This window comes from Rhipicephalus sanguineus, chromosome 2 (assembly GCF_013339695.2).
Source record: "Rhipicephalus sanguineus isolate Rsan-2018 chromosome 2, BIME_Rsan_1.4, whole genome shotgun sequence".
NCBI lineage: Eukaryota > Metazoa > Arthropoda > Arachnida > Ixodida > Ixodidae > Rhipicephalus > Rhipicephalus sanguineus.
Window position 1 is genome coordinate 25,153,393 of NC_051177.1, and position 25,689 is coordinate 25,179,081.

Below are 25,689 nucleotides of genomic sequence, written 5' to 3' on the forward strand. Positions count from 1 at the left end.
TTGGACGCCCACAGGGTCCAGACGTTGGTGTAGTTTTTGTTGCGAGTTTTGCATGTACGAGCATATCTTTAAAATTGGCGTTGCGTCTGTAGGCAACCTTAGGCGGTTCGGGGAAGATTTTTTTAAGTTTCTGGTTGGTTGTTAGAATCGGATAGTATTTTGCGAGGATGTTGTTTATGTTCGGAAGTGCGTTGGAAAATTTTGTAGCGAGAAGAGGCGTTGTTGTTGTTCTGGTTTTAGGGCGTGGTTTGAGTGATCTAGTTTTAGTGCGTCCGTGTAAGCCTTATGAAGGAACGCGTTTGGATGGCTTCTGTTTGCTAGTGTTTCTTTTAGGGTAGTAAGTCTGTTTACGTAATCCTGATCCTCTACGCATATGCGACGTAACCTTGTTGCTTGGCTCCTGAAAATGCCCTGTTTACAATGTTTTGGGTGATGGCTAGTATAATCTAGGTATTGTTGCTTGTCAAATGGTTTCTTATACAGCGTAGTCTTTAATATACCATTCTCAAGATATATGGTTGTGTCAAGAAAGTTGATGCTCTCAGCTGAGGTCTCGGACGTGAACTTTATCGTTGGATGAAAGGAGTTTAGGAATGATGTAAATTTAGCTAGATTGTCCCTGCCGTGACCCCATATTATAAGTATGTCATCAATGTACCGAAGGTATGTGTGGGGTTTGTCTGCGCAGCGAGCCAGGAAGTCTGTTTCCAGAATTCCCATGAATATGTTTGCATAAGTGGGTGCGAATGGGGTGCCCATGCTTGTTCCTTGTATTTGAAGGTAGTAATAGGTCCCCTATCGAAACGTCGGCCAGCCTGATCTGAGGCACTTTCTCCTGTTTTGAAATCTATAAGGCTTCTGTTTGTCACTTTGATCATCTCATCATGTTACAGTATGCAATGAACTATACGCGCGGCTAAAGCGTCTAAAAAAAAATGATGGCTGATCCCTCCGTCATAGGAATCGGTATAGCACGAAAGTGAAACGTGTCGTCACAGAAGTAGTTTATTGTTTATAGCGCATTGGTATATGGAGAGCTCATACAATGTCTACTGTTGTTTGGCAAATATAGCACCACTTGATGTGGACGCATCTCACTCATGTTGACGCCTAGTGGTACATCTCCGTACCGACGACTAACGCCCATGATCATGATTTAACCCTTGCGGTATCTGAAGTTCTTAAAGGGACCGACAACTGATTTTTCTCGAACCAGTTTTTTACGGCGCGACAGGAAGCTCACCCTTCGTAGCGTTTGTAGCTGCAGTGGTTTATCCGAAAAGCACGTAGTTATTTTATAAGCAGTATTTTTCGATCTGAAAGGCTCCAAACACGCATGGAGGCTTGCTCCAGCAACGCTGAGAATTGATAGCGATTCCGCTAGCCCTTGTGAAAGCTGTCGTTGTTCTCCTTTCGCAGGAGTTACTGTAACTATGCTTAACCACCTTTATTTTGAGCTTTCCAACCATTTTTGAAAATAGCAAGCTGTTACAATGAGATGTGTGGCTTTATACACCTTCCCGGTATTTGTACAGCGTTGTGTGTGCCTGCGCCCAAGGTTGCCTGCGCCTGTGTCATGGATGGCTTGTCCCGGCGTCGTTACTCTCTCGATACACGAGCCAAGCCAAGTAATCGAAAACGTAACTGTGCATATGCACGGCCGCACCGAGTAGCAGCGCGCGTCATTTCTGAGACGAAGTGTAGGTAGCAAAACTATGTCGCTCCAATATCTTAGCGACATGGAAACTGCGTGCACGGTTGCATGAGCACGCTGAAACGTTGCTCAAGACGCGCTGACGAGCATGGGCTCATTACGTCACGCGAAGGCAGCGCCACTTTAATGCATACTACTAACGCAGGCCTATATGTACATTATTATGGAGTAATACTTTTTAATATAAAGAAGCGAACAATATTTCAATACAAAAAAAAAATCGTCGACCGCGTGCAGCAATCAACGGTCACGTGGCCGTCTTCATCGGATGATTAATGTTTTTGCCGCCAGAGGCGCCACAGGTCATTTTTCGCGACTTTCAATTAAGAAATAAAAATATAAATCCATCTCTCACGAAAAAAACAGGGTTAGTTTGAGTAAGTGCAACGGACAATCTTTACATCAATGGAGTCAACTCAATTCATGTTCTGGGCAGTTGTCGGTCCCTTTAACACAAACGTGGACACCGCATATGGTGAATCCCGCGCAAAGATGCCATCAACAAGCATATAATAAACACTGATACTCGATATGCACACCTTCAAAGCGTCGTGAAATGCCAAGAGAAACGCTAGGCGCGTCGTGTCTTCCCTCTAGCCTGGCCGTTACTTCTCACAGGACGAGCGGGGAACGCGGTGCGACAGCCGGGCGAGCGTCGGAGAGCTATTTTTCGATATGGATGGATGCTGTGAGCGAGGCTTGGGCTCAAGCTGCCACCTCACGGTGTGTTAAAGCGTTGACGAAATTAAACTTGTATTGGAAACGCGCCGAATGGGACAGTCGTAGCAACGGCGCGTTTTTTAGGGGCGAAGCTCCTTAAAGGGCCCCTCACCAGGCCAGATATCAAATTTTAGTTAGACGCTGGAAGTTGTTGTGTGCCGAATGAAGAGCGGTATGCCGCAAGAATTTTTCAGATCGGTTCATTACGAGCTGAGAAAAACAATAATTTGTAGCGGCGCGAAACCATGATGTGAGGAGGCGAGTTTCAAACCCTTGCCACTCGCCCTGTGTAGCCTTCGCAAGCCAAATCTCTTCCCTGCCCTCTTAACTTGACACATACGCATGAACACGTCATGCGCATGCATGGTCGCGTGCGCATGACGTGCCCGAGCCAGCCCGAGCACGCGAGCGGCGTTGCACCACAGAATACTTATACTACCATTTACAGAAGGGAAACTGTACCTTTGACAGTGCAACGGAAATAAGGATAGCGGTGGCGTTGTGAACTAAAGTATCCGACCAAGGGATGGCGCTGCGAAAACTATCATCATCATTGCGTTGAGGCAATATGGCTGCCGCATTGCTGGCGGGTGCGGGTGGTCGCGGTGCGCGCCCGCTGGTTCTGGGCGTTTATTCACTCCTGTCCGGGGGTTGTATTCGCGCGCGCGGCAGCCTATCGTTACTACTAATATTTCCGTTACGTCGCCAGGTGACCGAAAGGCCTCAACTGGCAAAAAACACGCCAAGCAAGTAAGCTTACATTGTTTATTGGCAATCGTGAATGTAGCAGTATACATGTAAACAAGCAGCACTGTCACTTACAGAGTTGAACAATACATACAAGAAATAGAAATATCCATCTGCTTAATAGAATTGCCAGCTGAAACTGAGCAACTCTATGTCTCTTGGCTCGTTCAGCATACCTCTTATAGTACGCAGAACGAAGCGTCAGACGATACTATTTACGATGGGTGACCCTTGCACAGTACTTGCGTACAGTGCTGCCCGTCCTCTTTCTCACTTACACATGCGCGTTTGACGATTTGAGCGGTAATAAACAAACAGCATCAAAGCTCGCAAAAGATGCAGTGCCAGTAAGATTAGCCTCAGCCCGACGTACTATTTTGACAACACATTGGCGAGACCCACTCGGCGCTGAAAAAAAAAAAGTGGAACCACACTGTTGTGCTAGCTATTCCTGTACATAACGTGTTCTCGTTATTGTGCTCAATATCCTTGTGTTCGTGCCTGCGCGCCGATCTTTGTACGATGAATTCCGACCATTTAGCTCAACTTTCAGTTCAGCTAAGCTCGTGTGTTCTGGGAAAACACCATTTACGGTATCACGTTGAAAAGGAAACTTGGTTCATGTTTCAAAAGAGGTTGCAGTGACAAACACTTCAGTTGAGTAACTGTTGGCGAATAAGGAAAGCCTTAGCCTGAATCCAACATTTCAGCAAGTGAACATTCCTGTAAAGGTTGTCATGGAAGACAAGTTTCGAGAAGTGAGCTACCCTTGCTCGCCCACTGTTTATCAACTGACGTATGTGATAGCGGATGCCTGCGCGTGTTCCTGAAAGCACTCATTTATAAATAAAAAAGAATGATGTACCAGTGGACAGCACCGACAATAGACTGCACATGATGTGTGCGCGCACAATAGAGACATTTGGAACAGTAGTATACTAGACAGCTAGGAAGTGCTGGAAGTAATAGTAGCAATGTTGGAAAAATGGGCAGTGAGTAATCATTTCTGTCAAATGTGCATAATTAGCTTCTTTGTATAATTGCTATGTTTCGCACTGAAAAATAAATTAGTCCATTTTTTCTGGTGCCAATGGTGCATAGTCGTGAAAGACACTGCTTAAACGATGGACGATTGCAGAAGCTGAATTTACATTTTCATTCTTCACTACCTCCTAACTGTCTGCCTCACTCTTAACACGGGTGTCACACAAAACTAATAAGGCGGCAATAGGGGCTAGATGGCATGTCTTCATGCTTGTGATGCGCTGCAGGTAGACACGGACCAGAAAAAACGAGAACAGCACAAGGTGTTGCGCATCACCCTGTGTTGTTCTCGTTTTTTCTGGTCCGTGTCTACCTGCAGCGCATCACAAGCATGAACACAAAACTAGCCTTTTTTGGATATATAGCTCACGCCAATATCAAAGAAATAGCAGTTATTACACATTCAAATCTTCAACATGCACAAACACTGGCCAACTCTATTGAACTCTGATTGTATCTATTGAGTGCACTCATTTATTTTTATGTTAAAAATAAACATACTTTTAAAAACTCCGTGTCATGTGTCAGGTCTGTTATCTAGAACAAATATTATTTGCTACTTGTCTGTGGTTCCACTTCACATACAAAACAAATTGCTTGCACAAATGCAACGGTGCTGTACCCTCTTTTCTGGATGCGTCTGTTTACATATCATCCCATTAATGTATTGGCGAAGTTCATTGAATAAAACTAAAGACTAAATTTTCAAATGCTTTACAAATTCAACAGCCTGTTTCATAGAACACTGCCCAAAATGTCCTTATGCACATTCTTCTATTCTCCTACTCCCATCATCAAACGTTATTTATTCCAGAGTAGCGACCCGGAAACTATTCTCCAGGTGACCACTACACGAAATGCCTTGTTTAATGAAGGCACGAGTGTTTGCACACAGTTTTCTATTTTAGAACCTTCACAATGTCCCTCCCTACAAGCAATCGGTGCACGTACATAACTCTTTGTTTCAGCACTACTGTAGCTTTCCCTGCCATTGCTTTCCAACAGCCTCCACAATTGCAGCAAACTATATTCACTGGGAAGAACAAGTGTTGCTAAATGTACACTACTACTGGCCCACTTGCTACCAAGTTACATGTGATACTCTATGCAAAGTTTCACACGTAGATTAAAGTACAGTATGTGCACCCCATCAAATGCACTATCCAAGAAATTTGAAGCCAGCACATTTCCTCTAAACTGAGTAATTCATGAAGCAAGAAGCAATAACTTGTGGACCCAATTTCGTACTGCTTCAACATGCCGTACACTATCACTGCTTTTCAGTATAAGGCTTGCATTTGTCCGCCTGGTAAACTTTGGTGGTGGATAGGCGACTCTTGAGCTTCTTACGACTTTGTGCGGGTAGCTTGAAAACCAATGATCTCTCTTTTGTCCAGTTTCCTGAGAAGAAAAAAATTGAGTCATGAGAAAAAGCAAGAAAGAAATGATGAAAGAAAAAAAATTGGTTCAATAAGTAAAGTGTCCACAACCATACCTTGTGAGGATTTGGGACGACGAATTTACTTTCTGTAGTGGAACATCCTCTGCTGACTTGAGGTAGGTTCAGAGATAAAGCATCCGAGCGGGTGCTGATATGAGCAGTTTCTTGGAGGCTGTGGTTGGGTTGGAAGAGGAAAAAATAAAGATTACTGTGGTAGAAGCGTGAGTGGACTTGTGATTCATGTCTGAGAAGAATGTATATGAGAGCACTGCATGAGAAAAATAGTGTGCACATAACATTGCTTTGTTGTGAATTTGTTTTAGTGGTGACCTTCAGTGGACCGTGTCTGACCAAGCCTCAATTAGAGGATACTAAGTCAGTTAATTTCCCAACTCTATAAACTACATGGTATGTGCAAATGTAATATGTATGATTGTAAACTTACGAAAATGTATAAATGCATATACATACTATAAGTTCACTTGGCTCTACCATGCATTGGACTTATGAGCATTTATCTCAGAAGACTAATTTGTGCAGAAATAGGTAAAACTTATGCTGTGATCTGTGTTACAAAGTTTAGCAGTAAAGATATTTTTTGCAAAAGTGAGAACGAAGTAAATAATCTTAGAAAATGTCATTGTAATCCACAAGCGGTGCATCCGATCAGCTGGACGAGTCGTAAAACCTTTTGAAATGACAAAAACCGTAGCGCATGCAAAAAAAAAAAGCTATGTTCAAATGCAAAGCAGTGCATTTTCACTCACCGGTGCGCGCACCCACATGGTCCATGGTTATTCCGTTTTCGTAGGTAGTCTCCAAGCTCCTTGCTGGCATTGAATTTTCACGCTGGCAGCCGGTGAAGCGCCGCAGCTGACGTGATTCACAGGCTTTAGACACGTTCGACCGCGGTACAATTTGAATGAAATAACCGACCGAAGCGCAATCGATGCCAATGGGCTGCTGCTTTTCGAGCGTCAATGTAATCTCAATACTTGTCCTCAAACAATCAAGCTCTTGTATTAACTCTAGAAGTAACACAAAAACTGGTCCCTACTAGCTGTATGCAAAATGACACGGTAACTAAGATTTTAACAATCTTCTGATACATTCTGAAATAAAATTTTTGGCTGCGTTGAGCGCCCCTAACACGGAAAATGCGAACTAACTTATCCGACCGCTAAAAGAGGAGTTAGTAGCTCCACTCTCCGCGCATATCGATGGAACTCGCCGCGGTTGATTTTTTCGCCCTCTGCGGCGATCACTGGAACTTGAGACTTTCCGGGGCCTGGTTGCACGGCCGCTACCGTTTTTTAGGGGCGAAGCTCCTTAAGGCGGCACCCGTTCGTCCCTCGTAGTCGTCGTGGTCGTAGTAGTGAGTAACAAGTCTTACGCTTTGACCTCCAAGGTGGTGCCGGTGGGAGATTTCTCCTGTGCGTTGTTGAACAATAAAAAATTCGCAGCGTGCGCGTTAACTAAAAGCCGAATTCTTCTGTCTCTCATTCCCCATTAGCAGCCATTGGCATGTTCCAGTAGGAAACGTTAGTAGAAGTAGAAGTGTAAGTGTTAGCTAAAAGCCGACTTCTTCTGTCTCTCATTGCCATTAGCAGCCATTGTTTACCTCCAAGGTAGTGCCTGGTGAGATTTCTCCTGTGCGTGATTAAACAATAAAAAATTTGTTCAAAACGCCGTTGATTGATGAAATAAACCAACGAAAGACGCCAGATGTTTTGTAAAAGCAGAACGAAAGAACGCCAGATGTTTTTCTTAAAGTGTAGTAGTAGTAGTTGCATGTAGCCACCTCGCCCGATCGTCAACGGGCGAGGTGGACCGGCAACGGCGCGAGGACCCTGCCGTACGAGAGTTAAATCACACTAAAAGACATACTTTGCGGGCGATACACTCTAGTGAGCTTTCAACTTTTCGTCTTAATGTACATGATAAAGAAATTATTTCTACGAAAAACGCAAGGCACACCTTGAGCAATATGTTTGGTTTTGGGACGCTAAATGGAACCATGAGGCGATGCGAAGCCGGAACACTTGCACGATCGCGTTCCGTTGGCTTTCGTCGGGCATGCTACCGACCTCGCGTCGTGGAACGCGCGTCCTGTCTTCCCTCTAGCCTTGCCTTTAATTCGCACAGGGCGAGCGGGGAATGCGGTCGCTCTTGGCGCTCTTTCGCTCGGGAGCGGACTTCTTCCTTGCATTTCACCGATCACAAGTGATAATGAAGGGACCACGTAAACCAATAGTACAATAAAAGTTTGATGTTTAATATATACACGATGTTTCACACTCTTTATATTATGTACTGGGCGCATTTCACGGAAGAGTTTCACGGTTTACAGATGATTCCCTCCGTAGCTTCGCCCCACTCATCATCATTCACCCCGTGGATATGCTGTGATTTTTTTTTAAAGACGATAGTCTTTCTTGGGGAACTTAAACGCAGAAATTTTGGTCTGTCTTTCTGTCTGTCTTTCTTTTTGTCGGCACGTCCCTCGATTCAACCACTCGGCCAAAGTTGAACCACTTGCCCAAGGGCCAGCCATCGTGAACGGCTGACTAGGTTCATACTTGTGTACATTGTTGATCAAAAAGCAAACATTACGCATATCTGAGGCGCAACATCACTAGGTAAGCATTAGGCGGTGTGTTCCTTTAACAGAAAATACATAGATACGCAATTTTAAAGACCTTGATGGTATGCGTTTAACGTTGAGACAGTAACGCGTTTATTAAAAGATTGCCACAGCTGAAGCGATCAGCGCTCCAAGCCGAGCAAGCGCGAGCGCCAACAGCCACCGTCTTCGTCTTCTTCTTTCGAAGGCGTTCTTGTCTGCGCCGTACCATGTTACAAATCACTCCCCCGCGGAAAAGGAGCCATCCTGGCGACCTAAGGAACAGGTACAGCTGGTGGGTCATAATGCGGCTTCAGTCGATCGACGTGAACAGTCTCGCGGCCGCGACGACGGCGGCCCGTAGATGATTGAACAGGCTCAATCATATAGTTAACTGGGGATGCTTGACGTAGGACGCGGTAGGGGCCTTCGTACTTAGGCAGTAGCTTTGTGGAAAGGCCAGGAGTGGAGGAGGGAACGCGAAGCCACACCAACGTTCCAGGCGAATACGACTGAGGAGGCAGGTTTTCGTCGTGACGGTCCTTCTGGCCCTACTCGCCCTACAATGTTACAACCCTAGTTTCTTAAGCTGCGCTGAAAATGCGACTGCGCTGAAACTTGTCTTCCTCCGTGCCCTCTGCACAAGCTCATGTTGTGTTTCGGTTTCGGTTCAGTATTGCATTGTACGAATGACAGGGGGCGCCGCTCTGGCATTGCTGTTTTACCCAGGCGATGTGTAAATAAAAGAGTGTGTGGAGAGTACTCGTTGAGTGCGGACGTTTCTTCTCCTTCGGCGTATCGCGCCAAACAGCGTGTTCGGGCTGGCCGGCGTCGCCACCGGTCGCGTTGGTCACCGCCGGTCTTCGCCTGCCGCTGCGCCGGGAGTACCAGCCCGCAACACAGCACTCGTGTTTCCCGACGTATTGCCAGATGGCGTCCATATCTCACGCAGCGCCTCTTCTATCGTCTTTAGACGACATTTGCAGCGAAGCACGCAGATACGCGGCCAATTTTTTATGTGGCGGCCGTGGGCGTTTTGTCGGCGTTCTCTGTGGTGTACTGCCTGTTTCTGCGGGGCGGGCGTGAAAGTTGAGACATTTGTACGGGCACGAGAGTGGCGGTGTCATGAGCCAATGCCGCATTAACGTTTACTTGGACGCGGTAGAATAAACGAGCATAATGAGTGCTCGAACGCGCCAGAACATTACTTTCGTTTCCAGGGCTGGCGTCTGCTCGATGCGCTAACCGCGGGGACACGAACGCATGGGAAAGGGAGGCACATTAGCCCCGAATCTCGCTGCAATTCGCGAAAAAAAAATATGACAAAGATGCACACATTCCCTGTGTGTGTCTCATTATTTCTCTCAAGTTTTATTAATCAATTCAAAAAACAAATTACACAAACTACACATGTCGTGTCAAATAATTATCGCAGCGTCACGTGCTACTGTTGGCGACGTCAGAGCACAGTCGTCTACGTCGAGGAGCGACGTCACAGCACTACCATCTACGTAGGGCCATTTTCTCGTGTACGTCATCCCCTCATTCTCTAAAGCGCGCGCCCGCGAGAGGAAGGGCAAGCAGCGTTCACCTTGAAATATGACCCATTTCCGCGGCGCGCAGCGTTGCAAATTTTGGCAGACGTGATCGTGAACGCCCAGTGTATGCATTGCGCTCGTTAGCTCAAAATTGTCAAACCTGGTGAGGGGCCCTTTAAGGCGGCACCCGTTCGTCTCTCGTAGTCGTAGTAGTGCGTAACCAGTCGTAACGCTAGTACCAGATCTTGACCTCCAAGGTGGTGCCGGTGGGAGATTTTTCCTGTGCGTTGTTGAACAATAAAAAATTCGCAGCGTGCGCGTTAACTAAAAGCCGAATTCTTCTGTCTCTCATTCCCCATTAGCAGCCATTGGCATGTTCCAGTAGGAAACGTTAGTAGAAGTAGAAGTGCAAGTGTTAGCTAAAAGCCGACTTCTGTCTCTCATTCCCATTAGCAGCCATTGTTTACCTCCAAGGTAGTGCCTGGTGAGATTTCTCCTGTGTGATTAAACAATAAAAATTTTGTTCAAAACGCCGTTGATTGATGAAATAAACCAACGAAAGACGCCAGCTGTTTTCTAAAAGCAAAACGAAAGAACGTCAGATGTTTCTAAAGCAAAACAAAAAGACGCCAGCTGCTTAACGAAAGACGCCAGAAGTTTTCTAAACCAATGGTTTTCTAAACAATGAAAATTCACAGCGTACATGTAAAATTAAAGTGAGCTGCAAGTCGTCATAACTCTCATCGAACCTTTAGTATAAACGCGCCCGATCTCACGTCGGTGATGATGTACTGGGCAGAATTCACGGAAGATTCACGGTTTACCGATGAACCTCCGCAGCTTCGCCCACTCATCATCATTCACTCCGTGGATATGCTGTGATTTTTTTTTCTTCGAGTCTGGTGGCACGGATGTCACCGCCCTGTTATAAAGGGGACGCTCATAGCATCCATCCATGAATCCAAGAGCACTGCGAGTGGAAAGTGTGAAAGAGAAAAGGCGCGTTCATGTAGCCTCTGTAATGTGGGTGGCGGTAGCTCAGTTAGCTAAACGCCCGCCAGCCATCGTCGCGGACCGAGATATCATGGGTTCGACTCCCGTCAACGAAACTTTTTCTTATAGTTTTTTTCTTTGCCATCTGATGGCGTTTATTTTGCTGACGTACTTCCGTGACGGAAATACGTCATGAAAGTCTTGGTGGACCCCGGCATAAAACACTTTCGTGTTAAAATAAAGAAATCTACGTGCCGACTACGACGGTACGACATTTTCGCACTTACTGTAGGTGAACCGACACGGCTAAAACCCCCTAATACGCCGGGCACCGCACCTTGCGCTAAGTGGCAGCACACTATGATCTCAGAGGCAGTCAGATGCAGCCTCATTAAAGCGAGGTGTTCGACTTCAAAACGTTGCGCTTGGTAAATGAAAAACAGACGCTTCGTAGCAGCAAACGCGAGACTTGTTCTCTTTCGTGCTTCTGTTGTCACGAGCTCGTTGTGTGGAGCGCAAATTATCAGCCGTCATGACGTGCGTTAGTTCACATCGCTTCTCTTTGTATTCCTGACATCGAACAGCAGAAGTGGCTTTTCTTTCTCGATCGATGCACTGTCTTCCTCGTCGCAGTGGCGACTAATTTTGGACATCAAGAAAAAGAAAAAGAAAAGGTGGAGTTGGCGAAAACAAGACAAAATCTGACTTCAATAAAAAAAAGAACAAAGTGTGAGGAGCATGACGAATGAGCGAAATACGAACGCAGGACCAAAAAAGAAAGAAAAAAAGAAAGGAAAGACCTGTGGAAGGCAACGGTGTCGCTTCATGCGCACACACGTTTCTTTTGTTCGGGACACTCGAGACAGGTATTGATTAGCCTTCCGCTCCCAAAATGTCCCTGATGTCAACGACTGTGAGAATGATTGGCCGCCCCTAATTATGCACCCGCTGGCCTAATGTGTGTGCAGAGAGAGGGAAAAAATAGAATGCATAGAAAGGCGGGGAGGTTAACTAAAGATTGTTCCGTTTTGTTACGTTGCGAGGAGAGATGGGGCAGATTAAAAAGAGAGGGAGAGTGGAAAGAGAGGTGAAGGGTGGGGGAACGTAGACGAGTATAAACAAAGCAACAGCTTACACTGACCAGGCGCAGTACACAGTGATGTTAAGTTCTATCATGAAGGACCGTAGACATCATAAACCTGAGTAGCGCGAATAAAGCCATTTGTGTGGAGTTAATTTGGGAGCAGTGACCTAGCATTTTATGTTTCTGTTAGTGGACGGTTGCCCAGTCATCGCAAAGGAATTCCACTAGTCGTGTGTTGCAAGCGCGCTTTCAAAGCAGGAGCCGAATGAGCATTAATTAGCACGGCACCGATGCCCGAGTTAGTTGAAATTGCACACAAAGCCTTGATCATGGCTCTGAAACATTACTCTGTATATGGAAGGGCCTTAATTTAACTTTTACAAAGAAGCATGGCCTCCGGTACTGCGTTCATCAAACTGTGCAATTACCAAATGCGGTCGGAATACGGCAGTAGAGGTAGTGCCGAGAGATTAATAAAAAAAAATGAAGGTCTTCTAACCTCTACGAAAGAGTTGCGACAGAAAAATTCAGAAGGTGCAAGTAAAAATATAGAAAGAGAACTGCTGTTGAAACATCTAGAGTCTATAGATGTACACTAAGATAGCGGACGGTCGTTTAGGTAATCGGGGACAGTGCAGAGCGTCTTCGTCTCGACAAAAAAATTCAACACGTTTTGAAATTAAGTGTGCGACCAGACCAAGTAGTCTAGCAGTAATAGCACCTTGCTACACCAATACAAAAAATATGCACAGTCGTTAACGCTACGATCGTCTAAAAAATCACACGAGTGTTTGCTAATGCTGAAGAAATGCGTTCGCTATTAGCATAATTGTAACTGCCTCTTCACTGGCTTATCGTCTCGGCTGAAGTTCCTGCGTGTGCTCGAAGTGGTCCTACACAATATAGTATCGTAGGCCTCTAATTTCCCAGTGAATGGTGTTGTTAGAAACATCGTCGTGCCTCCAGCACATGCCGGCCGCAGACGCCAAGCATAAGCCTATACGCATATTATCGAAACTAAAGGCACGCTGCGGCGCTTCCTTGTGGGACATGCCGGATGTGCCAACCGCCGCAGGAGCTGCCACGTGCTTCGCTTCCTCCTGTTATGAATAGTGGCCATCTCACGGAATAACCTCCACCTTTCCCTTCTCATCTTTTATTGCTTCGTCCGTAACTTGTGTGAATAGAAGCACTTCACAGATAGCTCATGCTCCACTGTTTCTGTGTAACTCCTGAGAAATCTACAAAATATCACTTTTTTTGCGCATCAGGAAAATAAAGATGCACTCCGTTATCTGGTATTTCAAAAATTCGTGGTAGCTGACACCAATTTCTTGTCGTTGGTAGCTCATTAGTTAGAAAGTAGTGGCTCGAAGGCCTAAATAATATCGTATGGATTATGCTGGCACGTAACCTTCGTTTGACGTTACAGTGTATTCGAAAAGAGAAAATTTCATTTCTGTTCTAATCGCTGCCCAAACATCTGTTCATCGTATTTAATAGGACAATGCCAAGCACTGCTCCCGCACAACTTCAAGCCATGCACACCTTTCATTTGTGTAGAAAGCAGTGACAGTTGAACGTGAACTTACGCTAGCTCCATACGAGACTTCATAGGCAGGCCAACTGCACGAGTAGACCATCGGTCGTCCAGTCCGGTTGATAGCGTCGCCGAAATCCGTGTACACTGTGGGAGGGTGGAGAGGGAACCACCGTTCGTGTCAGTGCAATAAGCGACTTTAAGAGTTCGGCATGTCAATGCTAAATGCACCCGCAAAGCAATACAGCGTACCGAAGCCGTGTACTGCAAGTATAAGTCTCGTACGAAAGAAGGGGAATTGTTAGGGAGGCTCGCTTCTTTGTTAGACTCAACCAATGAAACCAATAGACAATTAAACGTAAGAGACATTATCTGTTGTTTTTAACTGTAGTGTAGTTATTATGACGTGAAGTGAAAGAAATTAAAGTGGAAGAAAAAGCGCCCTTTCCATCGGTGGGATCCGAACCCACAACATTCGAATTACGCGTCCGATGCTCTGCCGATTGAGCTACAGCGGAGGACGCTCTCTCGTCCACTTTGTTTGGTATTTATGTGCGTTTATTTTCTGGGAGTGTTAGCCAGCGCCACTCGTAGCCATGTGGCAATTGTCTGTTGGCTTCGTTGGAAGTGCAAGTTTGACAGCTCTAAATAACAAGATACATTCTTTTCTTCCTATTCTTCCATACGCATATCAAGCGATACCATCAACTCACTAATGTGTTCAGGGCTGGGCAAAGATACCTTGAAGTTGTATCGCGATACGATACAAGATACTCAGGCAAGAAGTATTGGAGATACAGATACAAGATACTGCCGCAAAAATTGTATCCGATACGATACTTGGCAATTGTATCTTAAGATACTTCGATACATTCTCAAATTTGTTACTATAGATCCATATAATGTAACAGCAAACGCCTATGCACGAAAATATCTGCTTCAAAATTTCTTAACTGTGACCTGTTTTGTTTTACTTGAATGAAATGTCTGTTAGTATCTCAAAAGTTTTGCCCTTCTTGCTCAAAGTACATTAGTTTCCTTCCAAAACAACTTATTGTCGTTTCTTTTAGCTTCTTCACAGGACAACTCTTAGTACACTTCGCTGACAGCGGTACTTGCTTTGCACAGCTTGCCGACCATCTAGCAGGTTGCCATATAATCAAAATACCTTCAGTAAGAAGCCTTCGCACGAAGGCGTAAATATTGGTGTGGACGTTTACCTTGTCCGTAAAAGACAGCTTGCACAATACCGTATATCCGGACAGGTTGCAGCAACAACAACGCTCGTAGCGACCTTTTTTTTTTTTTTTTTTTGGGGGGGGGGGACGCATGGTTTGAGACCTTTCGCTAGCGGCCCGGCCCGCACACATGACCGTCTTTGTCTCATTTGTTTTTATTTTCGAAGTAAATATGTTCGTGAGCTGCATAAACATGACTTGTCTCAAGTATTCCTTTCGTGAGGAACATGTGGTCACCATGTGCTAAAACATAACCGTAGAACAAAAACTCTATATTTCAGAATCCGCGTCCAGATATCAGTCCTTCTGTACATCGGTATCAATGTTTCTCGAATCCTGACTCCAAATCTCCTTCAGAAATGACCTATATAAGACATATGGGAAAGGCTTGCTTGCAAACGTCATTTTGTTCAAACTTTCTCACCAACTTCACTGTCCCGGCCCTTGCAACTAAATTTCGCGACTGCGGCCCGCTGGCTATAAGCTCAGTTTGAGAGCCCTGGTGTATACGTAGATGACGTAAAACTGCAACGAATTTTCATATTCTACTTATCTGCTGGCGTAAAGGATTCTTTGTTGATATACTCACTAACGTGCAATCTTTTTAGCAATTTTTTTTCAAGAGAGAACATGTGCAATACAGAAATGTCTTAGACGTATTGTATAGTTCCACAAAGCGTTGCAGGACACCGCCGCTATTCGCGCTATTGCCACTTGTAGCTCCCATTACGTGGCGATTAGTAATGGAAAAAATATATAAGAAAGCCTTAAACAGGAAAACAAATATAAGTAAAATAGAGAGGTGGCTGTGTATCAAACATTCACATTGAATAAGTACAGAAACACAATACAGACGGCGCCCTTATTAGCTATGAGCATGAAGTATTGTCAACTTACCTGTTGAGACAATAGAAAATTCAGTGCCCATGGAAAATTGCCTGAAATGGCTCGTTGGGACGCTCATGAGCAAAACAGAGCATTCAGTAAAACAAAGTTTCTCGAATCCCCTTCCTAACATCTTTAGATGACTCCTAATGATTTCCATTCTTGTAATGCAAACTCAATTTTGCTATTTTCCTAAGCGGTAAGCATAATGTTTTGTACTTTTTACTCAAGGTACGCCCACATAATTATGTATTTGTTTTCAAAATCGCCTTGGCAACGTGTAAATGTGTAAACAGTAGGGGAAATAAAGTAGACAAAAGAATAAAGCAGAGATCTTATTTTGGGAGCGCGTTAGAAAAGACATACTGCAGTGACCAGACCGGAAAGACAGTGCAGAGACTTATGTAATGTAAGGGATGCAAAATGACAGCTAAGAAAACACTTGTGCTAATAATCAAATTATGATTTCATAAATTATTTGAATAAATGTAGCAAAAAGTGAAAAATACCGTACGCCAAGATATATTCTGTTAGGTAAACGCTTGCTCTTTTAGATCTAGCATCAGTACCAGTGGTGCTAACGTTGTTAGATTCATATTTGCATATAAGTTAATTCATGGCATGCAAGTCAAACTAACATCCACGAGATCCTTCAATTTGCTGATATGTAAAACCCACGCGACGCAAGAGAACCTCATTCTTGCACGCATCGCATTTCGTTACGGAGCAAGACGCAAGAGAACCTTCAATAACGACACTGTAGCAACATCGGAATTTGCGCGATAGACGCGGCGCAGGACAGAAGCTAAGAGCAAGTGCCGCGGCATTGGCGCACTAAAAAGAAAAGAAATCGAGCAAACAAAAGGTACGTGGGCTGGGCGTAGACGTCCGCGCGCTTGTCTTCCTCATCTCCTGCCCTCACTGGGGTACTCTGGCGGAAAAATAAAATTGCGTCACTGCCCCAAGACTTATTCAGATGGCTTAGTGGCACCAGTACCAGCTTGAGAATCGGAGCTTGGCCAGCGATTATTGTTTCGCACGGTTTTGTTTCGATAGAAGTATCTTGTATCTTATAATACACGATACATTATCGAATGTATAGGAAATACAGATACAGATACTCGTCTTTCGAGAAGTATCGCGATACCGATACAAGATATCCATGGAGTATCTAAGATACATGTATCTTCGATACTGCCCAGCACTAAATGTGTTATTTGTAAGCACATATGTTAGGTGTAAAATGTTTTATCACCCAGTATTCATGCCTACATCAAATATTTCCCTTCTTTGGCAGTCGGCAATGAGCTCTTCCCCGGAACAGCATGCGACATGCCTTAACAAAATGCAGGTTTGTGAAGTTTTCCAGTCCTATACACAGATCTACGTGTATCTCGCGTGTTGCTTATATTGTCACGTGGTCGTGACGTCGACGAAGACAGCAGCCGGCCTTTGCAGGGTGAAACTGTTTATTTGGCCGAACTTGTGGCTGGAAAATAAGAACTAGCACTACAGCAATACACACTGTACAATGATAGCGGCGAACAGGGCGTCGTCCGTCGATCAACTGACAAGCGGTCAATCGCGTCGGCTTTTATATAGGCGGTATCGAACTTTCCAGCAATATCGCTGGTGGCGGCGTTATCTCTAGACAAAGCTGGAACATTCGCGTGCGGGGCGCAATCTTAACAGAACGATCTACTATAGACGTGAAGCTTCTCGAACAATGCTTCGCGGACAGCGTCGAGCGTTGATAACCGTCCCTGCCGGTCAAACCCGAATACATCAAAACAAGACAAGAAGTGGGCGTGGCATTGCCCCCCTCTGAAAAAAAAAGCATCGTCCCGATGCTTGTGAAAGAACGTAGAAGAGAGAAAAAAACAAGTGCATACAAAAATAAATTACAATAACAAAGGAAGAAAAATAGAGTCCCCAGGTTCGCTAACGCGCAAAAAACGGCTTAAGGCGCACGTCATGGACGACTTCAGGTCGTGCGCGGCGTCGCTGGGAGTTCGTAATGCCGTCCGGGATCACCTTGTAGTCAAGAGCGCCGAGGCGTCGAAGAACCTTGTATGGCCCGAAGTATCGCCGAAGGAGTTTTTCGCTAAGCCCACGTCGGCGTATCGGCGTCCAGACCCAAACACGGTCGCCGGGCTGGTATTCCGCGAAGCGTCGTCGAAGATTGTAGCGACGGCTGTCGGTGTGCTGCTGGGTCTTGATGCGCAGGCGGGCGAGCTGTCGAGCTTCTTCGGCACGTTGTAAGTAAGCGGCGGCATCGAGGTTTTCTTCGTCGGTGACGTTGGGTAGCATGGCGTCGAGCGTCGTCGCCGGGCTCCTTCCGTAGACCAACTTGTACGGCGTCATCTGCGTCGTTTCTTGGACGGCCGTGTTGTATGCGAAGGTCACATACGGAAGGATGGCATCCCACGTCTTGTGTTCGACGTCGACATACATGGCCAACATGTCGGCGATGGTTTTGTTTAGCCGCTCGGTCTGGCCATTTGTCTGTGGGTGGTACGCTGTGGTCCGGCGGTGGCTTGTTTGGCTGTATCTCAGTATTGCCTGAGTTAGGTCAGCAGTAAACGCCGTACCTCTGTCGGTGATGAGAACTTCTGGGGCGCCATGACGCAGGACGATGTTCTGAACGAAGAACTTCGCTACCTCGGCGGCACTGCCTCTAGGCAGGGCCCTCGTCTCGGCGTAGCGGGTGAGGTAGTCTGTAGCTACGACGATCCATTTGTTTCCGGTATTGGACGTCGGGAACGGCCCCAGTAAGTCCATCCCGATTTGCTGGAACGGCCGTCGAGGTGGCTCGATAGGCTGCAGAAGTCCGGCTGGCCTAGTGGGCGGTGTCTTGCGTCGCTGACAGTCGCGGCAGGTCTTCACGTAACGAGTGACGTCGGCGGAAAGGCGCGGCCAGTAGTACTTCTCCTGTATTCTTGCTAGCGTGCGAGAAACACCCAGGTGTCCAGCCGTCGGGTCGTCGTGCAGAGCCTGGAGGACCTCTGGCCGCAATGTCGAGGGTACCACGAGAAGGCAATCGGCTCGAAGCGGTGAGAAGTTTTTTTAGGAGAACACCGTTGCGCAAGAAAAATGACGCCAGTCCCCGCGTGAATACCTTCGGAACAACGGTGGTCCTGCCCTCGAGGTATTCCACAAGGCCCCTGAGTTCTGGATCCGTTCGCTGTCGTTCGGCGAAGTCGTCGGCACTTATGATTCCCAAGAAGGAGTCGTCCTCCTTGTCGTCCTGCGGCGGTGGGTCGACGGGGGCGCGAGACAGGCAGTCAGCGTCGGAGTGTTTCCTTCCGGACTTGTAAACGACGGTAATGTCGAATTCTTGAAGTCGTAGGCTCCACCGTGCGAGGCGACCTGAAGGGTCCTTCAAGTTAGCTAGCCAACACAGTGCGTGGTGGTCGCTCACAACTTTGAAGGGCCTGCCGTAGAGGTAGGGGCGAAACTTGGATGCAGCCCAGATGATCGCTAGGCACTCCTTTTCTGTTGTGGAATAGTTCGTTTCTGCCTTTGATAGCGACCGGCTAGCATAATTGATGACCCTTTCCTGCCCGTCAGTCTTCTGCACAAGGACGGCGCCGAGTCCTACGCTGCTTGCGTCGGTGTGGATTTCCGTATCGGCGTATTCGTCGAAATGTGCTAGTATCGGAGGCATCTGAAGGCGTCGTTTTAGTTCTTCAAATGCTTCGATTTGCGCCGTTTCCCACTTGAATGGCACGTCGGTCTTCGTGAGGTGAGTTAGCGGTTCGGCGATTCGTGAAAATTCCTTGACAAAGCGCCTGTAGTAGGCGCACAAGCCGAGAAAACGGCGCACGGCTTTCGTGTCGGTGGGGGGCGGGAAGGCAGCGATGGCAGCTGTTTTCCGTGGGTCTGGGCGAACACCACCCTTGCTGATCACGTGACCTAAAAACAGCAGCTCCTCGTATGCAAAGCGGCACTTTTCAGGCTTCAAGGTGAGGCCAGAAGTCTTGATTGCTTGTAGTACAGTGTCAAGGCGCCGGAGGTGTTCGTCGAAGCTTGAGGCAAACACAATGACGTCGTCCAAGTACACAAGGCAAGTCTGCCACTTCAATCCAGCCAGCACGGTGTCCATAACGCGCTGGAACGTCGCAGGTGCTGAGCAAAGACCAAAGGGCATAACCTTGAACTCGAAGAGGCCGTCTGGTGTTATAAAGGCAGTCTTCTCTCGGTCTCTCTCGTCGACTTCGATTTGCCAATAGCCGGTCTTGAGGTCCATCGACGAAAAGTACCTCGCGTTGTAGAGTCGATCCAGGGTGTCGTCTATCCGTGGGAGAGGGTAGACGTCCTTCTTCGTGATTTTGTTCAGGCGGCGATAATCGACGCAGAAGCGTAGGGTTCCGTCTTTCTTCTTCACTAACACCACGGGTGACGCCCATGGACTCTTCGACGGCTGGATGATGTCGTCGCGTAGCATTTCGTCGACTTGTTTCTTTATGGATTCGCGTTCTCGCGTTGAAACTCTGTACGGGTTCTGCCGGAGTGGCCTGGCATTTTCCTCTGTTATGATGCGATGTTTTGCGACTGGGGTCTGGCGGATTCGTGACGATGACGAAAAGCAGTCCCTGTATTTCAAGAGCAGGGTTTTGAGCTGTTCTTGTTTATGCTTCGGAAGGCTAGGATTAACGTCGAAAACTGGTTGAGAAGCTTGGTTCGTCGGTGTTGGCTCGGAAGAATCGGCGATGGCGAAAGCCATCGACGTAGCCGTGATTTCTTCGATGTAGGCGACTGTCGTGCCTTTGTTTACGTGCTTATACTCGTTGCTAAAATTTGTGAGCATCACTGTTGCTTTGCCTCCCCGCAACTCTGCTGTTCCTCTTGCGACGCAAATCTCGCGGTTAATCAACTGGTACTGGTCGCCTTCAATGACGCCTTCCAGGTCTGCTACTTTCTGAGAGCCGACGGAAATGATGACGCTGGAGCGAGGGGGAATGGTGACTTGGTCTTCCAGCACATTCAAGGCATGCTTCCCTGGCGGCGTGTACCGCGGTAATGCTTTTTCTGTAGATAGTGTTATCGACTTCGATCTGAGGTCGATGACTGCACCATGAAGGCCTAAGAAGTCCATACCAAGGATGACATCTCGGGAGCAATGCTGAAGGACTACGAAGCTTGCGGGATAAATCCGGTTGTTGATGGAGACCCTCGCTGTGCAGATTCCTGCCGGCGTTACTAGGTGACCTCCCGCTGTGCGGATTTCGGGGCCTTCCCAGTTGGTCTTGACTTTCTTCAGCTTCATCGCGAACGGTCCACTGATGACAGAATAGTCGGCTCCAGTATCGACGAGAGCGGTGACGTTGTGGCCGTCGATGAGAACGTCGAGGTCACTCGTTCGTCGCCTACCGTTTCGATTTGGTCGCGGCGTCGGATCACGGCTACGTCGGTTTGTCCCGCTGCTTCGTCGTTGTGTCGTCAGGTCTTCTTCGGGCCGTGAAGTTTCGACGTCAGGGCTTCGTTCGGCTTGCGGCGTGTTCTTTAGATGTCGTTGCGGCGTTGTCGTCGGCGGCGGAGGATCTTCGGTATTTCGTCGTACAGCAACCGCACCTCCATCGGTTGCTGCCCTTAGTTTTCCGGATACGGGCTGGGTGACCGGCCTCTCGTTGGGCCAGTGTATGGTCGGCGTTGGGGGGAGACGTAGCGGCCTGGCGACGGCGAACGGGAAGGTTGTCGGGGCGTCCATTGCGTTCCCGCGAGGTAGTCGGCTATGTCGTGTGGTCTTTCCCCTCGCTGTGGACGCGGCGCGTCGATGGCGAACCCACGCAGTCCCATCTGTCGGTACTGGCAGCGGCGGTAAGTGTGGCCAGCTTCCCCGCAATGGTAGCAGAGTGGGCGGTGGTCGGGGGTGCGCCAAACGTCTGTCTTTCTCGGCGTGTATAGGTGGCCGGCTGGCGGGCGGTATGACGTCGGTGGCGGCGGCGGTGGCGCCTGGCGGCGGAACTGCTGGGGTGGCGCGGCGTATTGACGTGGGCGAGGAGGGGGGGCGTTGCGTCGGGCTGCAGCGGCATAGCTCACTGCTTGCGGTTGTGGCTGCGCTGACTCGGGGGTGCCCAGAGACTGCTGTATTTCCTCTCGGACGATATCAGCGATCGAGGCAACTTCAGGCTGTGGTAAGGGTAAAAGCTTGCGCAGTTCTTCCCGCACGATCGCTCGAATCGTTTCACGCAGGTCGTCGGAGCCGACGGCATGAACAGCTGGGCTGTCTTGAATCGATCGGCGATTGTACTGGCGGTTGCGCATTTCCAGGGTCTTCTCAATCGTCGTCGCCTCTGAGATGAATTCTTGGACTGTCGAGGGTGGGTTCCGCATCAGCCCAGCGAAGAGCTCTTGCTTTACCCCTCGCATGAGCAACCTGACTTTCTTGTCCTCGGGCATGGCTGGGTCAGCGTGGCGGAACAGTCTGGTCATTTCCTCTCCAAAGATGGCAACACTTTCATTTGGAAGTTGGACCCGCGTCTCCAGCAAGGCTGCGGCCCTTTCTTTTCTGACGACGCTTGCAAACGTCTGCAGAAAAGCGCTGCGAAAGGCGTCCCAAGTTCGAAGAGTGGACTCCCGATTCTCGAACCAGGTCCTTGCTGCGTCTTCGAGGTAAAAGTAAACGTGACGCAGCTTGTCCTCGGAGTCCCAGTTGTTGAATGTTGAGACCCTTTCGAAAGTCTCGAGCCAGGTGTCCGGGTCTTCGAATGACGACCCGCGGAAGGTTGGCGGCTCCTTGGGCTGCCGGAGTAGGATCGGCGCAGGCTGCACGGGGTCGGTCATCGTCGCTGCGGTGGGTGTTGGGACCTTGGGCTGCCTGGTTTGTTCGGGAAGGAGCCCGTGCTCTGGCTGCAGTCCCTTCTTCCTGCGGCTTGTTCGACGATCCGGGTATTCTTTGCTGTCGTCCTCCTCGCGGCTTGGACTTGGGTCAGCGTTTCGCGGGGGCGTCCGGATCATGGAAGAAGCAGCACCTCCACCAGATGTCACGTGGTCGTGACGTCGACGAAGACAGCAGCCGGCCTTTGCAGGGTGAAACTGTTTATTTGGCCGAACTTGTGGCTGGAAAATAAGAACTAGCACTACAGCAATACACGCTGTACAATGATAGCGGCGAACAGGGCGTCGTCCGTCGATCAACTGACAAGCGGTCAATCGCGTCGGCTTTTATACAGGTGGTATCGAACTTTCCAGCAATATCGCTGGTGGCGGCGTTATCTCTAGACAAAGCTGGAACATTCGCGTGCGGGGCGCAATCTTAACAGAACGATCTACTATAGACGTGAAGCTTCTCGAACAATGCTTCGCGGACAGCGTCGAGCGTTGATAACCGTCCCTGCCGGTCAAACCCGAATACATCAAAACAAGACAAGAAGTGGGCGTGGCAATATAGTGATTCAGGTGTTAATGAGCAGATACACTCGCGAATTTTCTCGCGTGTACGCCGTCGGCTGCAAGCACCAGAAGTCGAGCTGCTCCGTGCGTTAATATCATTCGGCTTTTCTTTCTTGGCAGCTTGGCGCGCCTTCGTGTTATAGCTGCCAAGCCAGTACGTGCGGACTTCGCCTGCAGCGGCTCGCGTAACTTAAAGGCACTTTGCCGAAGGACCAGCTTATGAAAAACAAAAACAAGAATGCAAGCATTGGTTGACCTACGTTTACGACCTTCCACACCGCCTACTCACTTCTCGCATTCCCCTTGCGTATATTGAGTTAAGCGCTTTTAGGAAGCGTGTGCGTTTTACGGCAGGCGTTCTCGCTAAATTGCTCCTGCTCGCTTTTTTGTGCCTTATGTAGTATTCATAGAACAGGAGTTGGTATAACTGCCTCTTGTTGACAGGTTTTTTTTTTTTTTTTTGACAGGCTTTTGAGAGGCTGCGGGTTCGCTGTAGGAAGACTTGAAATGTGTGTAATATCATGCGTGTATGTGTGCACTTTTCTTCGGGTGCAAAACACGCTGAGTAACACGCTTCTTCGAAGAAGCGGAGCTGTAGGGAGCGATCTGCCCTGAAACGTTTTTGAGCCAGGCTAGACGATCAGGTTAAGGAACATGAATGCTTGTGAAGCTCATCAATGTTTCAAGTAGCATCAGAGATAAAAAGACGTATTCTCTAAGCTATAAACCATAGTAATGGCAGCGAGTATAGTATACAAACACAAAAAAAAATTGATTTAATATCTGCGCTGTCTATACTTACGACCAGGATGCTATAGAAAACATAAGCTAAACGTAAGCATGCTGTTGTGATGAATATATCTATGACGGAGCGACTTCTCCGTGTAAGAGACGTTTACTAGATGTACTTAAAAAGATATGTCTACGCCTGCAGCCCAAGTCGGCTTCCCATCTCTTATGAGACGTTAAAATGCTTTAAAAATGCTGCAAAAGAAAACAGAAAGCGATGCAAACGCGTCATTTGAAAAGCTAACAAAATATCGGGTCGTGTGCGAACGAGGCCTCTTATGGCGTGCCTCATCGCAAACACACGACTCACGAACGCGGAAACGAGTTACTCGTATGCTCTGCCACGCTCGCTTAATCATTTTTGCGATACACTCGACTACGCTGGAAAAAAATACACAAATTGGAGGAGAGGCACCCGGAGAGAGCCGATGACCACGCGAACGTAGGGTGAGACTTGTGTGAGAGTTGGTCTTCGAAACACAACATTTTAAAAGAAAAAAAGAGGGGGAATGTACAGTGTGTATCACTTGAAAATACAAACAAGTCGCATCTAGCCGCTTTGCTCCAGAATGCAGCCAGGTTAATTAAGGCGTCGTCGTCATTTTTGTTTGAACTTTGCAAATGGTATCTCAAGGGACGTTTCGCGTGGGGGCCGACATTGCACGGAAGGAGCGAGGGGCCGCATACTCAGATGTGTATACAACACCCTTCACTGACCTACAAACCTGCCGCTCAATGCTCTTCGTGCACGCCGGCAGCCTTCGCACGTTCGTGCTTGAGTAATTTGCATTCACAGCGGTTACGTCGTTATTCAGCTACGCGCTCTGCACGAAGTCGGTCTGAGTAAACTTTCCTAGCGTTCGCTAGGCTGACTGAATCGCATATTTCTCTTGCCGCGGCTAGCAATGTGTCCCTGGTCAGCACTTCGTGGGTGCAATGCGTGGACACCGAGCCGTGATCTCACTCTGGAAGGTCGAATGTCCACACCTTCTACGTCTGGCGAAAGCAGGGGTGTTATCTGCAGTTTTTGATTGAAGTACAGCAATGGTGAGATAAACATAAATTTACTTAAAGTGGACGAAAAAAACGACTGTGATTTTATGAGGACTTGCTCCAGTGTCATGCCATACATTTGCGACAGAGAGTAAGACATCACTGACGCCATGTAATTAACGCTGTGGGAAACCTGAAGTCAGTTACTGTCTTCGCTCCGGCTTAGTCATCCTTATAAACAGAACTACCCCTTCCATCTCCTCTGCAGATTTCAATGCTATGATCCTAACCATATTCAAGGAATGCCACAGAAAGTGACGTCAGCATGCGTGCTGGTCAATCGCCACTACGCAACCAACGTTCCATGCGTCGCTTGAAAGATAGAGAACGAGAGAAGGAGGAATAGCCAGTAGGTCCTGCAGTGGGAAACAATGTGTGCATGTTGCAGCATTAGTGTGGATGGAAATGAAAGGGAGTATTTACGCCTCGGATAGTCTTGTATGTTGGCGTAGCAGCCGTCCATCTTGACCATGTCCACCTCCCAATCGGCGAAGGTCTGGGCGTCCGTATACAGGTTACCTAAGCTGCCGGCATAGCCTGCGCAAGTCTTCGTTCCTACGTTGCCGTAGATCCCCAGCTTCAGGCGGCGAGCGTGCATCTGGGAGCCATTTAAAACCGAAAAAAAATCGAGTAGGAAAAAAACGGTTAGTGCAAATTACGCCCTCTTTGTAAGGCACAGAGAACAGTTGATGCAACAAGGACATCGTATACGATTTCGAAAACTTATTGCGGCAGTCCATGCTACTACAGTAAAAAAGTGCTTACAGCATAACAGTTGCATTCACCATGGTACTACATGAATCTTTGGAAGTTCTTATACAAGAGACCTGTGTGATCTTTCGAATTTTTTTCTCTATACGCTTTCCGTCGCCTTTTATGGTACTT

The 25,689-nt window shown here is 47.6% G+C and overlaps 1 protein-coding gene across 1 annotated transcript in view; it reads right to left on the reverse strand.

The window, feature by feature from the left end:
* LOC119382562 (alpha-N-acetylgalactosaminidase) overlaps window positions 1–25,689 on the reverse strand; it is a 44,079-nt gene that overhangs the window by 14,249 nt on the left and 4,141 nt on the right. Inside the window, exons 3-4 of the mRNA XM_037650314.2 lie at window positions 25,228–25,402; window positions 13,497–13,591 (exon numbers count right to left, since the gene is read on the reverse strand). Coding sequence (XP_037506242.1) covers window positions 13,497–13,591; window positions 25,228–25,402 — 270 coding nt within the window. The remainder of the gene's footprint in view (window positions 1–13,496; window positions 13,592–25,227; window positions 25,403–25,689) is intronic.